The sequence below is a fragment of the Lactuca serriola genome, chromosome 7, assembly GCF_051521515.1.
Source record: "Lactuca serriola cultivar US96UC23 chromosome 7, Lser_US96UC23_V15, whole genome shotgun sequence".
Lineage (NCBI taxonomy): Eukaryota > Viridiplantae > Streptophyta > Magnoliopsida > Asterales > Asteraceae > Lactuca > Lactuca serriola.
The window spans coordinates 55171564-55188628 of NC_136414.1; the positions used below are offsets into that span (position 1 = coordinate 55171564).

Here is a 17065-nt window from a genome sequence, read left to right on the forward strand (position 1 = left end):
GGTGGTTTGGAACTTTCTAATGGATAAAGTTAGAAACTTTATCCATTTAGACCTTAAAAAGGATCAGATATGAGCTTTGGAGCTCTTGTAAATCGAAAGAAAATGGATTAAGCTTGTTTGAGATGTTCAAACCTGTCCCCACAACATGGCCTTAGGTTGCCATAGTGTGGCGATTGGGGAATCATCGACTATTTTGGCATTTAGTGCCCACGACGTAGCCAAGGAAGGCCACGACATGCAGAGTTGTTGTTGGCAATTTTGACCTTAGCTTTGACCGTTGACTTTTTGACAAGTATAATTGAATATTTGGCCAAGGATTGGTCATAGCTTGGTTTTAGGAAGCTTGGGTTAGTTATGCTGTTGAGGTAGCTATTGAGCTTCTATTTATTTGTTCATGTGAGTTTTCTGTTGGAATGTGTCCAAGGTCATTCTTGGCTTGATTTTTCGCCACTTCTTTCTCCCTCCTTGTGGAAGAACTCTCTTTATAGCTCATTCCCTCATAGTTATTTTTTATTCTACTCTTTTGAGTTCATTGAGTGTGAACCAAGAGAAGGATTATGATTTGGATCCTCATCAACCAAAAAAGGTGGTACGCATAAAAAGCCAAGTGTGAAGATCTTTGGCTGCAAAAGAGGTATGTGTTCTTCCTTTGTGTTTTTGGTATTTTCTAAGGTAGATGTAATAGTATGAAACCATAGATCCATAGGTTGCATGTACACTTAGGTATATTGTGTTTTGATTTTTTTCGATGCCTATTTTAGAGTGTGTTTGATGCTTAGAAAACCTAACATTTTCCTTACTATACTCGTGGGTCGAAGACACCAATGTTGGCCCACTAGGTTGTGTTACGTATCCTGGTATATAGGCTCTTGTTATGCTATAGTGAACTGTTAGATTGGTATATCTGTATGATTACCTGTTTGCTGGTTATATGTTTATCTGTTGGATATGTCGACATAGTGGGGTTTGGGTTGAGGCTTTAATGTTATGTGTGTTAGCCAACAGATCGGGGCATTCCAATCCGATGATTGTGGGCCAGGGGTAATGCAGTCTGATGACTGTGGACCCAATGTGCACGACAATCCAATTTGATGATTGTAGGCCTGGGGTAATCCAATTTGATGATTGTAGACCCAACATACATGTTTTTACATGTTCTGTTGTGTGGGGTATTTTGAGGGAACTCACTAAGCTTCGTGCTTATAGTTTCATTTCATGGTTTCAGGTATATCAGATGATCGGGACAAGGCGAATGAGTGATTGTGCACATCATCCTTGGATATTTCGTTGATTGATGATTTTATGATACTCTGATTTTGACTATGTTCTTGAAAGCACTGTTTTTGTATGGTGTATGGATTATTAAAGGGTTTTTAAAATGAAAATTTTTACTATGGTTTTTCGGATGTTACAAAAAAACCCTTCAACAAAACAACCCATTCTGAAGAATATTTCAAATGCATGATGAAAACCAACAAAGTCGAGAAAAGACATTCTCATTCATCTCTTCCACCCTCTTCATTTTCATACCTGCTATACATCTCCTCTATTTTGGCGACACCTCTATCTTCGACAACCACTTGTATTTCCATATTTCCGATGACTGCCTCCACCAAAGGACACCACAATGAAAAAATCAATGCCTCTCATTTTCGGCTAACTCTCTTTCTCCTCCCACCACGACCTCTAAACTTTTGCATATTCCGGCTACATCTTTATATTCGAATGCATCATCCACGACTGCTCTCCTTCCCTGCCACCACTACTAAAACTCTTCCGCATTTCCTTCTCCTCCTGTAACCATTAAAGCTTTGTTGCCTCTCTTTAGTATATGATGCTAGAGACGAAGAAGGTGAGAGGAGGGATTGTGTTTTCTTTCCGCTTATTCTCTTCAATCACCCCACTTCACAAATCTGCTCATCACATTATTAGTTGCCCCTTTATGGACTACAACCGTTTTGGTGACTTGTTGAAGATGAAGATGATTATGGTAGTTATCGATTGTGTTGGAGCCGGTGGTTTACACAAGAGGACTTAAAGGTCGGGGGTAAGGGCTCTCTATTTATTAATTAAAATAAACATAATAAAAGGACAAAAAATGGGCATTTTTGTCATTTCACACATACTTAGCCGAACATTTTAGATGTAGCAACCACATGGACGAGCCATGTAAAATATTAGAAAATTGAACTAAAAATATAGATCGGTGTAAACCACAGGGACATGTTTATCGGATTTCGGACTTGTTTTTGAAATTATGAATTTTTTTTTATTTTTTTTTATTTTATTTTATTTTTATTTTTTTTATTTTTTCTGAATCCAGAGAATTTAATATAAAATATATTTTTTTAGTAGAAAAAATGTTTTTTTCATGGTTAGGAATATCCATTTAAGACCGAATGGCTATTTTTTGTTAAAAACAATTTTTTTATTATTATTATTTTCTTCAAATAGATATTAAATTGTGATTAAATTACTTAATTTTCTAAAATACATCATAATTATTTTTTTAAATATAATAATTAATTATGTTTCAACTTAATTACACTCGTGGTTCAAATTGATTGCTTTTGGGAACAACCCCTAATACACCAAGTCCGTGACCATTTCCGTGGCTCTAATCAAAATTACTTGTCACAATCGCCTACGGCGCCGCTTTAAGCTTTCGTCATGGCGCCGGCGAAACCAATGCCTACAGTCGTCGGAGAAATGACGATCATATGGGATTTTGATCGAACGATTATGGACGACGATAGTGATCGCTGGGTGGTGGTAGAAATGGGTTTGACCCAATTGTTTAATCAGCTTCGCCAGACATTGCCATGGAATTCTCTCATGGTTTGTATGATTTCTCGTTTTTTTAACCTCTTAACTTAATTTGCGACAAAATTTCAGTTCTCTAGTCGGATTTGGTAATTAAATGATGGTGTTTCTAGCTGAAAACCTTTTGTAAATATGCTTTTGATGACGAATGTGAAGTTCTAATCTCATTGTAAAATCAACCGATTCACAATTTCCAGACACGCCTAATTCTCTCAAAGTAATTGAAATCGAGCTGCGTTTAGTTCTAAATTCAAATCGATTTTGCTTGGATTCCATTTTTATATATTCAAATTCAAACTTCATATCGATTTTTCATTTATCCCGACAATCAGCTTTTTCACTGCAACTCATCTTCGATTCCTATTGTTTTGACCAAAATAATCAGAAAATCATTCAGTTTTTGCTCCCAAACTGAAATCGCAATCACTATTTAAATTTAAATACTGATATAATGACAAACTTTAGTGTTATTGAATTCAGGATCGTATGATGGAGGAGCTACATTCTCAGGGAAAAACTATCGAAGACATCATAAACTGTTTAAATCGTGTCCCTTTAGATCCACATATCATTTCAGCCATTAAATCAGCTCATGCTCTTGGGTACCCACTACACTGATCAAATTCTCATCTTCTTGATTCATCATTTCGGATATTACAATGAACTGTGATTGTTTCAGATGTGATTTGAAGGTACTCAGTGATGCTAACAAGTTCTTCATAGAAACAATCTTGAAAAACCATGGAGTTTATGAATGCTTTTCTGAGATCATTACAAACCCTACTTTTGTTGATAAAGAAAGCAGACTTAGAATCTTTCCTTATCATGGTTCAACTTTGCCACCCCATGGCTGCAAACTTTGTCCCCCAAATTTGTGCAAGGTACCTAAATTACTCAATCAGCAGCTATCAATCTTGTTTCCCTCTAATCTCAAACTTGTATTTCTTTTTTTGTCACATTATAAAAAGGGATTAGTTTTGAATCAAATACAAGATTCAATGTTGGAAACAAAGCGTGTTATAATCTACATTGGAGATGGTGGAGGTGATTTTTGTCCAACTTTGAAGCTTGAAGAAAAAGACCATGTGATGCCTAGAAAAAACTTCCCATTACATCATCTCATTTCCAAATCATCTGTACCTATTAAGCCAAAAGTTCATGAATGGAGTCATGGAGAAGAACTCAACAAGATTCTGCTTCACCTTGTTAATCCAGTAGACTGAATGCACCAAAAAACTAAAATATTCTTTAAGTGATGAACTTTGGTATCTGTTGTGCAAGATTTGCACAAACTACAGTAGCATTTGTAGCTAAAAGATGTTAGGAGACTTTGTGTATTGCTCATAAATAATCTAACTTGTTGGTAGGAGGTGTGTATTTCAATTCATATATTGATAAAAGTTGGTAACTTTGAGCTATAATTTGTTGTTAACGAGTCAAATGGATTTTATTAAAAGTTGACATGTAAAAAAACAGCTGAATGCTTCTTCTAGTAAATGCAATAAATAGCAACATAGTTCAACTGCTCTGTTTATCATGGCATCTTACTTTATGTCCTTATGAAAGCATTAAAATAAACAATATAAGGTAGAATGGTAGAATACACAAATAAATGGAAGTTATGTCGTCATTTCTCATGTATAGCCGTATATAATATAAGTATAAGTAGACATTAATATTGATGGAAATAGAATACGAAGTGTATGTACATGGAATAGGAAATCCCATTTTCAAAGCTTTCATCCTTCTGCAACTCTTCTTTTTAAGGGGTCGTTTGATAGTTGTTAAATGGGTTAGATATGACTGGGTTAGAAGCTGATTGGATTAGAAATTTTGACTGAGTCCACATCTGACTAAGTTTAAGTTGTTTGATTATTTTTCTAACTGACTATGTTGAATGATGAAAAATAACAAGTTTACCCTCATGTTTTCTCTTGTGTTGGTTAAAATAACTATAAAAATACAAACTCTCGTATAAAATCTAAATTAAACATATATCATTTAAACTCTAAATACAAATTGTCATTTAAAATCCAAATACAAATTGATTAAACAGCTAAACGTCATTTGATAAAAAGAGAACACAAGGAACTGATGGATCAAATCAAAGTTACGGACATAAAAAAACTATTTGTTAATGAACATATTAATTGAGATTGAAATTTTATCTGACACAAAATGGCTATACAAACTGTAATTACAATTTTGCCATTTTTACTCTTCAAGTGTAAAATAGGGATGCTTTGTTCATGTTTGAAGAAGTTATCTGGATCAAACTCAATCTTGATCTTCACCAACCTATTTTGTCTTTGAGAACTTTATTCCTCGATAACCAGCCTTCACAAAACTGGTTTCATCGCCATTTTTATCATTCATTTCGAGATCAAAATCTATGTAGTTCTCATAAGCTTTTCTTGGAAACATCACTTCTTTTTCAGGGTTCATACAGGTGCTCAAATACTGAATCTTGAAAATAACATTTCTATGAGAAAATAGGATCCATGATTCTGAAATCCTGCCCATCATTAATCAACAACAATGTAACAATTCAAAGAACAACACAACATCAACCAAAAAAAAGTCGGAGGGAAACTTCATATCAAATGGAAATCACAGCAACAAATCGCAATATCACATCAAAAATTCAAAGCTAATCGAAATCTGTAAAAATTAGGACCATAAAAGTCAGAAAAGCACCTGTTCAGAAGAGTGAAGAAGGTGGTCTCCGGTTGTGAGGTCAAAGGAAGACAGACGGATTTCGAGCATAGGGTGGTCGCCGGTAGCAAGGAACAGCGGTCGCTTTTCTTCTTTCTATAGAGGGGTGTTTACGATCGATAGGGTAAAAGTGGAATTGAAGGCATGTTGTCCTGGTCCTTCTCATTTGAAGCTTGGACCGAATCACTCAAATTTGATGGACCGAGCCACATCTTGGACTGAGTCCATGACTCTAAAATTCAAATCAAGCATGCAAGTTTATGATTTTTAGACTCGGTCCCTGTTTGGACCCAGTTAGAAGCTAAATCAAATGACCGCTAAGTCTCTCCAAAAAATACAGGTCAAAGAAGGCTATAAATAGACAATCTAGAAGGAGGCGGGTCCAAGTAATTATTAGGAACATATGATACAAATTAAAGAACAAAAAAGGTGAATTTGATGGATTCATAATTAATAACACTCTACAATAAATAATTCTCACGTCTGCCCATTGTTTAGCAAAATCCATTGGATGGGACAAACACATGGTTTCCAATTTTAGCCAAACACCAAGGGACAATTAAGATTCTCACAAAGGTGAATTTGATGGATTAATAACACTTTATAGTAAATAATTCATCCAGGTATAAAGCTCTTACCTTCTTTTTTGATTGATTAGATTCCATGGTTGTGAGAATTAGGGCTTGTATCACCTTTTGATGGGGCCTTGGGTGCATCAACCCCCCCACCCCCTTTGTGAGCTTGTGCTATAGATCTAGACCTTGTGAGGTCTAGAGAGTCCGAAAGTGTGAAGCCATGATTGAGCAACCATGGAGTTTTGAAGCTAGGAAGCATTAATGGAGTTTTAATGGAATATAGAGAAATATATACTATGCATGGACACCAAGATCAGACCTTTACATGACTTTTGGGTGCTAGGAGGCTAGATCTATGAGTTGGAGTTACAGATCTAACCTCAGTCGATCAAATGAGAGATCCGTTTGAGACAACTTGTTGAGTCTATAAGATGACTCGACGAGTCGGATCGGATCTGACCCAATACCCTTGACCCAGTAATAACTCGTTGAGTTTGGGGGTCAACTCGATGAGCTGAGTTAACCCTAGGAAGAAATCTGAGATACCAGTGGACTTGGCGAGTCACATGGGTGCACTCGGCGAGTCTCGTCGAATTGGACTGTTGACTCATTCTAACTTCTGTTAACTTCGTAAGTGGGTCATTTGGGACCATGAAGGGGTAAAATGGTCTTTTACCCATCCCGGGGGTTAGAGAAAGAATAGGAGGACTTTTGGGTGTAAAAGAGAAATATTGATTGAGATACTTTCTTAATATGATAGGCGAAGGCTAGTCTGAGTTTATCAAGTGCGTGTTTATTCCATACTAGCTACGAGGTGAGTCTTCTCACTATACTTTACCATGAGTGGTATTTTGTGTGATAGAGATTTCTTATGTGCTTACCTGTGTATCATGATATCCTGCATTATTTCTTTGTGATTTATGTTGTGTATTACTTAAAGTTTACAGAGTTAGGACCTATGTATCGTGATATCCTGCATTATTTCTTTGTGATTTATGTTGTGTATTACTTAAAGTTTATAGAGTTAGGACCGGAGGGTCCACAGAGTTAGGACCGAAGGGTCCATAGAGTTAGGACCGGAGGGTCCATCAGAGTTGTGGGGCTGGAGGGTCCCACTGAGACACATTGACCAGAGGGTCTTACAGAGCTATAGCCTAGAGTGGCTAATTATATGTGTGTGGTATTTTGGGGAACTCACTAAGGCTTGTGCTTATCGTGTTATGTGATATGTGTTCCATGTTTTATCAGGATCACGAGATGGCATCGGCTTGATTGTACACACCAGAGAAAGAGTTATGCGTTGAGGATCCTGGATTATTATCTAAACAATCATGGAGTTGTGTTTTATAAATTAAATAAAAGAGATTTTGTAATATGTGTTATGAGAACTGTGAGATTTTAAATGAAAATTTTACTTGAAAATTACGGTGTTACAGTCACTCTCATCATTCTTAGGCCCAAATGGATATCAACCAATCATATAACACCATGCAACAACTAAAAACACCTTTAACCTAGGTAATCACCTTTGTACCAAGGCAACTCATTCTAGAGGTGTCAGCACATTCACAACTCCAAGAGCGCATTCAGCAAATTGCAACACATTCAAGAAGACGATGAGCGCATTCATGAAGAACATGTGCATCCATGGCACCCTCCAAGGTTGGAGTGCATTTGATACGCCTTAAGTGCATTTGACATCTCCTTATGGTGGAACGCATTTTGGAATGCTACGATCGCATTTGGCAAAAGTCCTGGCGCTTTTGGCTAAATGATCCCTCTTAATCTAAATGCTCTACTTAATTCCAAATGCTCCATGCATCTTTTAGGTCTTTAATGATCAAGCTACACTTAACAATATTCACCTTGAATTGAGTATAATCCAAGCTCCAGAGACCAAGAACTTCATGCTTCTTCCTACCAATTTGTCCTGTAATGACTTAACTCCTACGAATATCTACCAACTCCAAACAAAGCTTGAAATTGTTCATTAGCAACGATGTAACATCCCAAAATTCATGAACAAAATTTTCATTTTTAATTACGTAATTATAAAATCCAGTATTCTAAAAAACATCATTAGTGTCATCACATGTCATAATCAAAATCAATATCCAACACATGTCATAAGAAAACAACATCAGAGTACAATTCCTAAAGATCCCATTTGCGGAAAGTCATAGTGTGATACACTGCGATCATGTCGGATCCTTTCCTTTCGAAGAAGAAGTACCTGAAACCAAAATTGAAAACCATAAGCACGAAGCTTAGTGAGTTCCCCCATCACACCACATACCATACAATAAACATACTGCCTAGCATATTCGGGTGCTGGCCTACCTCTTCGGTCTCTTTCTACCGGTTACCACCAAGCATATATAGGTGTCGGCCTACCTCTTCGGTCTCTTTCAACCGGATACTGCATAGCATATCAGGGTGCGGGCCTACCCCTTCGGTCTCTTACAACCGGATACCGCCAAGCATATCTGGTTGTTGGCCTACCCTTTCGGTCTCTTTCAACCAGTTACGGGGTCTATTTCACCCCTACCATTACCACATAATATCATAGCATATAAGCACATAAATCACATACTGACTAGCATATATGGGTGCTAGCCTACACCATCCATATCTTTCGACGGGTCACGGGATGTACTTCACCCCTACCCCTACCACATAATAACATAGCATACAAGCACATAAATCTCAACAGATAGTGGCACACCAGACAGTTATCACAACGACAATCATCTCTACTATAAACAACTAATATTGGGCCGACATTAGTAGGTAACTCACCTCAACTCTGTGTGCCGAAACGTACTCCTCGGATGGCTCGCGATTCCTCTCCTTAAAGCATAATCAATCCCCTAGTTAGTTATTGGGTCCAAGTATAACTCCCTTATGGCCCAACTTCTAATTCATGTCCTAAGGCAAGGTCCCCTAGCCCTTGCCCTAATGGGCTTTTTCCCCCAAAGGTCCAACTCATAATCAATTTAAGGCCCAAGTCCATTCCTTTAAGCTTTAAAGCCCAATAAGGCCCAATACCATAAATCCCAGTCCTAGGCCCAAAGGCCTTACACCACACTAAGTCATGAGGCCTAATAATTTCAGGATCAATCTCCAAAGGCCCAAAAACCCATGTTAACCACTCTTCATGCATACGCACAACGTACCTAGCACGTACGCTCGACGTACGCTGGCCTTGACCAGAAGTGGGAAGCTGACCCAGAACGCGCAACGTACTAGGGGGTACGCCAAGTGTTCCTGCCAGTCACCCTAAAATCCATATTTTGACCTAATCCATTAAGTCCCGACGTCTAGAACATAGATCTAGGCTCCTAACAATGTCCTTAACCATGAAGTTATGAACTTTATGCTTTTGCATGCATGGATGGGGATTAAGACACCCATTAAGTCTATAAGCTCACTTTGTGGCCATCTATCACTTGCATGGTTGGGGCTAAACCATCAAGATCTCATTTTTATGGTCCTAAATGCTTCCAAGAGCTCAAAAGGACAACTATTATGGAAAGATTCTTCCAAAACTCAAAGGACTTCAAATATGGGACCAAAATGTGACATAAAACACCCCAAGATTACATCTAAGCATGCAATGGTCAATGTTGGAGCTTGATACCTCAAATGAGTCAGAAAAGATGTCAAAATTCTTGATCTACAATCTCTCTTCAAGTCCTTGCTCCTTCTTCAAGCTCATTGCTCTTCAGAACCACCAAAACAACACTAAAATGCTCAAAGTAAGGTCAAGATACATGCAATGGAGTAAGGGTTCAATTTGGGCACTGTGAGGACAAGGGAGGATGAGAGGATAATGGTTTGGAGGATTATAAGATGCTTAAATAGGGTGCAAACCTTAAAATTTAGGGTTTATGGTCTGCACTCGTATGCCACACGTACTCTTTGGTATGTTGCGTGTACGTGAAAGGCATGCATGATCATCCCTTGTTAGTACACTACACGTACACAGGGTGGTACGCCCAGCGTACGACACCCTGAAGTCCACTTAGTAAGGATCCAATGGATCCAAAACAAATCAATATAAAATAATTAATCTAATAAATATATAAATAATACCTTGGAGAATTACCGAGCGTTACAAACGACTTTGTTATCATGTTTTCTGTATTCTCGTTGGTATCAATCTTTAGTATAGAGAACCTTTCTTTTTCTAGAATGTCATGAATAAAATTCAACCTATCATCAATATTCTTTATCTTCTCATGGTAAACTAGATTATTCACAAGGCAAAGCACCCTAAATTTCATAATATAATACATGTTTCTCCACCTTCAACTCAAGGTTCTCAACTAAACCATGTAACCATATATACTCCTTTAAAACTTCAATAATTGACATGTATTAAACTTTAGTTGTAGACAAGAAAACAATATCATGTAACGTTGATTTCAAAATAACAACACAACAAAATAAAGTGAAGATATAACACATAAGTGGTCTTTTTTTCAGCAAATCACCACCATGGTTCTAGTCTACATATCCAACCAAATCATCATGTTTGTTAGCACCATACACTAGATAAACATCAGACGTTCCCATCAAATGTCTCATAATCTACTTGATTGCTTCCTAATAAGCTTTTCCTGGATTACCCATGAACCTATTTTCTACACTAATGGCATGAGCTATCAAGTCTAGTACAAACCATCGCATACATGAGACTTCCAACAACACTCGAATGTGGAACCCCGCTCATGTAATTTCATTCCTCAATACTAGTTGGTATAGGATTTCGATCAAGTTTAAAATGTTCTATCAAAGGAATTCCAACTAATTTGGATTAGTCAAAATACAATGAGTGCAATACTTTCTTAATGTAATTTTGTTGAGAAATATATAACATGTTTGCTCATCTATCCCTTCGTATTTCTATCCCTAATATCTTCTTTGTAAGGTTTTTGGAAACAATGAGCATATCATTTACGTATAGCAACTAATATATTTAAGAATCATTGAAAAGTTCCTTTGAGTATACACATTTACCAAACTGGTTCAAAATGTAGCCATGAAAAATCATAAAAAAATATTGTACCATTGTTGGTGGTTGTCGACGACAACAAATAAGTAACCTTAATTCTTGCACACTTGATAGTGTATACTAGTAAAGGGATCATATCCACGAGGATTGGTTTAATTTGTAATTCTATAAAAATATTTTCACAAAGGCTCTTATAAAACGAAAATAAAAGTAAAATGGGGATTTTTAGTTTTGGTTGTTTAAAGTCAAAGATATATTAGAATAAGAGAATTGCAATTAAACAAGAAAAGATTTAATTTAAATCAATAGAGATGATGTAACGAACCAGAATTTTCCATCTAAATATCTAGGGATTTATTAGAGTTTTCTATAATAAAAAATTTCAGAACTACAACTTTTTAAAAACAACTTACATCTCATGCTATAATCGGGTTTACAACACATCCTAACTATAATTTTAAGCAACAAGGAATATACAAAAATAAAATCTACTTCTAGTCTAAGTCATTGGTGCTTAAAACTCCTCTCGTACAACAGATACTACCTGAACCTACAATACATGAAAAATCTACAACATCATACCGCAAGTCTGGTGAGTTATGTCATACTTTGGTTTCATGCAATCATACTCTACCATTTTTCTCTTTTCTTATTATCATCTTTAACTATAATCTCTTCTTCTCATCTTATCTATTTTATTCTTGTCTCTTCACACACGCGTCTCATGTGCTTACTCTTTCTCACCTCATGATCTCTCATTTTTTTTGTCATACTCACCAAATACTCTATCTTCACCTCCTCTCATTTTTTTTCTCAATCTCAACTCTTACTCTTCTCATATCCTTCTTATCCCTTCCCAGACCCTACCTCTCAATTCTCATTTAGACTCACATTGTCTAATCACATAACATGCTACATCTATCACCTAGGGGAACAACATAACTCTGTCTTACCAGAGCATAATCATCTGGTTCTATCCCCATACTTTGATTTGTAACACCCTGCTTCAAATTGTTTCCTAATTCGGGGCCGTGACCCAAAGATCAGTTATCATAAGGCTATTGGCCTTGGGGAGAGAGAGATTTAGATCCCTTTGGGTATGGATAATGTACATTAAGTGATCAAAGAGTCCGGGTTGTGTTTTCGAGCCCAAGGGTATAACCACAAAGTGATAGTTCAGACCATTTATAATTTTTTTATTTAAGTTTGAAACTTTTTAAGCCAAAAGTGAGTTAATATAAACGTAGATCTTTTCATTATCTTTACAGGAATATAAGAATCGTCAATATCAGACATTAAACGAAGAAATTATGGTCTTCAAATGTTTGGTGGTTTTAGGGCTAAGCCTAGTATGTTGGGCGTACATATGAGTATGCTGGGTATACTAGGAATGAGAATCGTGGGTGCCGTTTAGAGTACGCTAGACGTAATAGGTGTACACCCATGCATATTCCAGTCAGGTACAAACCCTAATTTAAGGTCTTGGACCCTATTTAGTCGCCTTAGCTCAACTCCAAACCCTCTTACTTTCAGCCTCCAACCTATTAAACCGTAAATACAAAACCCTAGCCCCCATTTGAGTGACTCTTGAGTTCATGGTGTGATTTCATTAGTGTTTTGGTGCTCATTTAAGCAGAAGGAGCTTTTTGAAGTGGAGTTGGATTACATGAAGCTTGTAGATCCAGTATTGGTTTTCCTTTCTACATCTTTTGGAGGTATAGAGTCTCACCCTTGATGGCTCCTTAGTATATATCTAGTTTTGGGTAGTAATATATCATGTTTTTGTCCCATGATGGTGCTTCTTATGAGTAGAAGCTACACCAGAACCTTTAAGACTCATATTTGGTCCTTGTTGAGGTCATTATGTCGTAAAGTTTGGATCTTGTGGAGTTTCATCATCGCATGCAAGTATTGGTGATCTTATTATTAAGTTATGAAGCTTAGATTATGGTTTGGACCTCATTAAGCCTACAAAGTCATAAAGTTGGGAACTTCATGACTTAAGACACCCCTTGAGGGTCAGATCTACATTTAGATATTCTTGTCTTAACCATTAAGAGCTTAATTGTGTATTTGTAACATCCCATGTCCAGGTATACCTTGTAACCCTTAGTCTTTTGAGTGCTTGTTCAATTAGTCCCTTTATGAGAAAAGGTGGCGAATGAGTACGCGGGGCGTACGTGAGTGTATGCGTGGCATACTTATATGTGTGCATTTGACATGGAGGCCACCTAGTATGCTGGGCGTACCAAAGGGTACGCTGGGCGTACTAGGCCCAGAGTGAAAACCCGAATTCTGGGTGAGTCTCCTATATAAAAGTTATGATGGCCCCATTCCTGGCCACCATTCTTAGAAACTAACCCTCCTAAACCCTATTTTTCATTAATAGTTCTTGTGAGTGCATTTGAGAGCCTCAAGTGTATTCTTGTGTTCTTTGGAGTAAAAAAGGAGCCTTGAAGAAGAAGGAGTGGGATTACAGACTTTAGATCTAAGCTTATCTGAGTGTGGAGCTTCATTTTGATGTATAAAGCTCAAAGATTTCTCACTCTTTTGATTTGTTCATATTAGTAGAGTATTTTAGGGTTTTCTCCCAAAAGTTGGAGTCTTCATGTGATATTGAGCTCCATAGACAATGATCAACCCCCTTTAAGTGTATTTAGTGGTGTAGTGTCATTAAAATCCAATCTTGAACGTTGGAATCAAGCCATGCATAAGATATGGTCTTTTTGAGATGAGAGAGTGAGTGTTTTGTGTGCTTGTGACCATTCCAGCCATGCAAAGGCTTAAAGTCACTGACTTTATGGAATAAGAGCTATTAGGGAGTCCAGATCTGTGATTTGAGCCAAGGTCTTAACTGATTAAGACCAAATGAGTGAGAAGAGTGAAATTGGGATGTATATTAGGCGTAATCCTAGTACACGCAGCATAGGGGTCAAGCATCCTCGATGCATACATGACGGCTGAGTACGCCGAGCTTAGTGAGCTGGTACGTGCATTGTACTCTCTTCCGTTGACTTTTGGTTGACTTTTAGGGTTTGGTCAACTTGGGAACTATTAAGGCCATTGAGGGGTAAAATACCTGTGAGTTTGTAGAAGGGTTACTTTAGCTTATTGAGAGCCATGATTAATTAGGGATAATTGCCATGTGTGTTAGGCAGAGGCTAGACCGGTGATTTGAGTTCTAGATTAGCCAATTTCTTGCAAGGTGAGTCTTCTCAATATACTTACCAGTAGTGGTATCTTCGTGTGATCGAGATGTATTTTGTGCTTATCTGTGTATTGTGATATTCTACATTTTTGTCTTGTGATTTATGCTTATGCTTATTATTATTATTATTATTATTATTATTATTATTATTATTATTATTATTATTATTATTATTATTATTATTATTATTATTATTATTATTATGAGCTTATTTAGTTAGGACCGGAGGGTCCACCCAAGTTGTGGGACCGGAGGGTCCCCACTAAAACACATTGACTGGAGGGCCGTATTGAGTTAGCCTCGAGGGGCTAATGTGATATGTGTGGTATTTTGGGGAACTCACTAAGCTTTGTGCTTACCATGTTATATGTTATTGTTTCAGGTACTTCTCAGGATCGTGGGAAGGCATCAGCGTAATTGTACACACGAGATGGAGTTTATGTTTTAGATGATCCTGGATTATTACCAAACAATTATTGATTTGTCTTTTGTGATAATTTAAACAAGTGTGGATTTTGAAAAGTGATAATTTGAATTATGTGATTTTGAAAATGAAAATTTTAGTTGAAAATTTACGTTGTTACAAGTTGGTATTAGAGCCTTGGTTTGAGGGATTCGGATAGACCTCCGGGTGTGTTTGGACTCAAACTGAGGATTTGAGAAAAAATTTCAAAAGAGATGATTTTCTAAAATGGAGAGAGTTTTAAGAGAGAACGAGTTGGAGCGGTATGTACAATCAGCCAGAGACCGAACGGTGATTTCCCAAAATACCCATAATTTTGTGTTATGAGATATTTATGCGATATTTTATTAGATTTGCATGCTAGTGAGTAGGCTAGGAATTTCATATTCTAGGGCTAGAGTTGCCTGACTTGTGATGTCTTAGCCTAGGAGATGCTTTTGATCAGTGTTATCTGTTATTTGCTCTGAGTTTGTGTTGAGTTCTGAGTCGGGAAATAATCTACGAGGATATACTTAGATGAGCATGTGAGTAGTCTTCAGGGAGAGTAGTATGAAGTTTTTTTTAGGGATAGAGTACTTGTGAATTATAATCCGAGGAGAAGGACTTGGGGTGACTACATGTGGTGTGTGAAAGGTAGTATTGGGCCCGTACTACTAAAAGCACCCGGTCTGTATGCAACCCAAGTAAGAATCCTTAGAATGCTAAGGATCAAGTAGGGATGAGTAGTTGAGTGTGAGTATGCTCGAGCACGTCTCTGATGATTTTGTGTTGTGTTTCAAAGACATCATGGTGGGTACGCGCCACACCCCAGGGAGCAGTGGAGTTAATGATGATGAGATTCGCAGGATGATTCATGACTAGGTGGCCGCAACCATACGAGAGGATATTCTGGAGATGTTTGGGTCTATTAAGATCACTTCGATTGAGACGTTTGATGAGCGATATGCTGCATTTTCTGAGGCGGCTGCTGCTATAGCCAACGCAGCTGTCGCTGTTGCCAGGCTACTGGGAGGTGAGTCGTTGCTGTACTGGGAGTTCAGCAACACGAAGCCACCAGAGTTTGATGGGACTATGGATCTGATTGCTGCGATGAGGTGGATCTCTGATATCGAGGGGTGTTTCTATACTTGTTCATACCCAGAGTATTCGAGGGTACGGTTCGCGCTGAACAAGTTTCGCTTGGGAGCGAAGGACTGGTGGAAGTTTGCGATGGTCAGTTTTACTCCCGCAGAGCACACTATAGTGACTTGGGAGAGGTTTACTGTGATTTTTCGAGATGAGTATGTTCCCCCGGTGGAGAGGGAACGGTTGGCCTAGGAGTTTCTATCTCTTAAGCAGAAGACAAAATCGTTGACTGAGATTACATGGATGTTTCATAAGAGGACGCTATTTTGTCCTGAGCATGTGTTGACTGAGCAGGCACGCATGAGCCGATATATAAGAATTCTAAGGAAGGATATCTGAGAGTTCGTGGTGAACTTGACTTATTGGACATTTTTTGAGCTTCAGGCAAATGCTAGGAGGAGGGAGATCGAGCTGGAGACTCAGGCCTGGGAGGATGCATAGTCTTAGGGGAGAGATCGGAGGCCGGTGCAGTCGCAGCTGGCAGCAAAGCGGGATAAGCCCGTTGATTTGAGGACTGGAGGCCAAAAGGGTCGCACTTGTGGAATGTGAGGCAAGATTCACGAGGGGTGATGCCCAACGGGGATTTGCCACAAGTGTGGCAAGGAGGGGCATATGGCGAAGGATTGCCCCAATGGGTTTGCAGTTTGTTTCCACTGCAACCAGATCGGCCACCAGAAGATCGAGTGCCCCCAGCTTCATCAGGGATCAACAAAGGGATCTGCACCTGCTGCTTTGTGTGCTACTAATAGTCGGCCGGTGAAGGCCGAGGTTCCGAGGACTAGTGGGAGAGCCTTTCAGCTGACAGCAGAGGAGGTCCGCGCAACACCGGATGTCATGGCTGGTATGCATTTCCTTATTTTTCATATTTTGAAATTAATTGTGCTTATTCTGTGTTATATTTAGGTACATTCCTTGTGAGTTCTGTACCTGCTTTAGTATTATTTGACTCGAGTGCGAGTCAATCCTTCGTGTCCTTAGCCTTTACTCATCACATCATCATCCAACGAGAGACATTGAGTCGACCCTTGAGGGTTTCTATAACTGATGAGCATGCGGTTTTTCCTCATGATGTGTTCCGAGGATGTGTCCTGGAGATTTTTGGTGTCGAGTTTCTTATTGATCTGGTACCAATTGCGATG

The 17065-nt window shown here is 38.1% G+C and overlaps 1 protein-coding gene across 1 annotated transcript; it reads left to right on the top strand.

Annotated features, from left to right (window-relative positions):
- The first annotated feature begins 2583 nt into the window (after positions 1 to 2583).
- Positions 2584 to 4244, top strand: LOC145063430 (thiamine phosphate phosphatase-like protein). Its single transcript, XM_079011038.1, has 4 exons — positions 2584 to 2838; positions 3304 to 3425; positions 3503 to 3704; positions 3792 to 4244. The coding sequence occupies exons 1-4, from the start codon at positions 2671 to 2673 to the stop codon at positions 4044 to 4046; spliced, it is 747 nt and encodes a 248-aa protein (XP_078867164.1). The 5' UTR covers positions 2584 to 2670; the 3' UTR covers positions 4047 to 4244.
- Positions 4245 to 17065: the final 12821 nt, after the last annotated feature.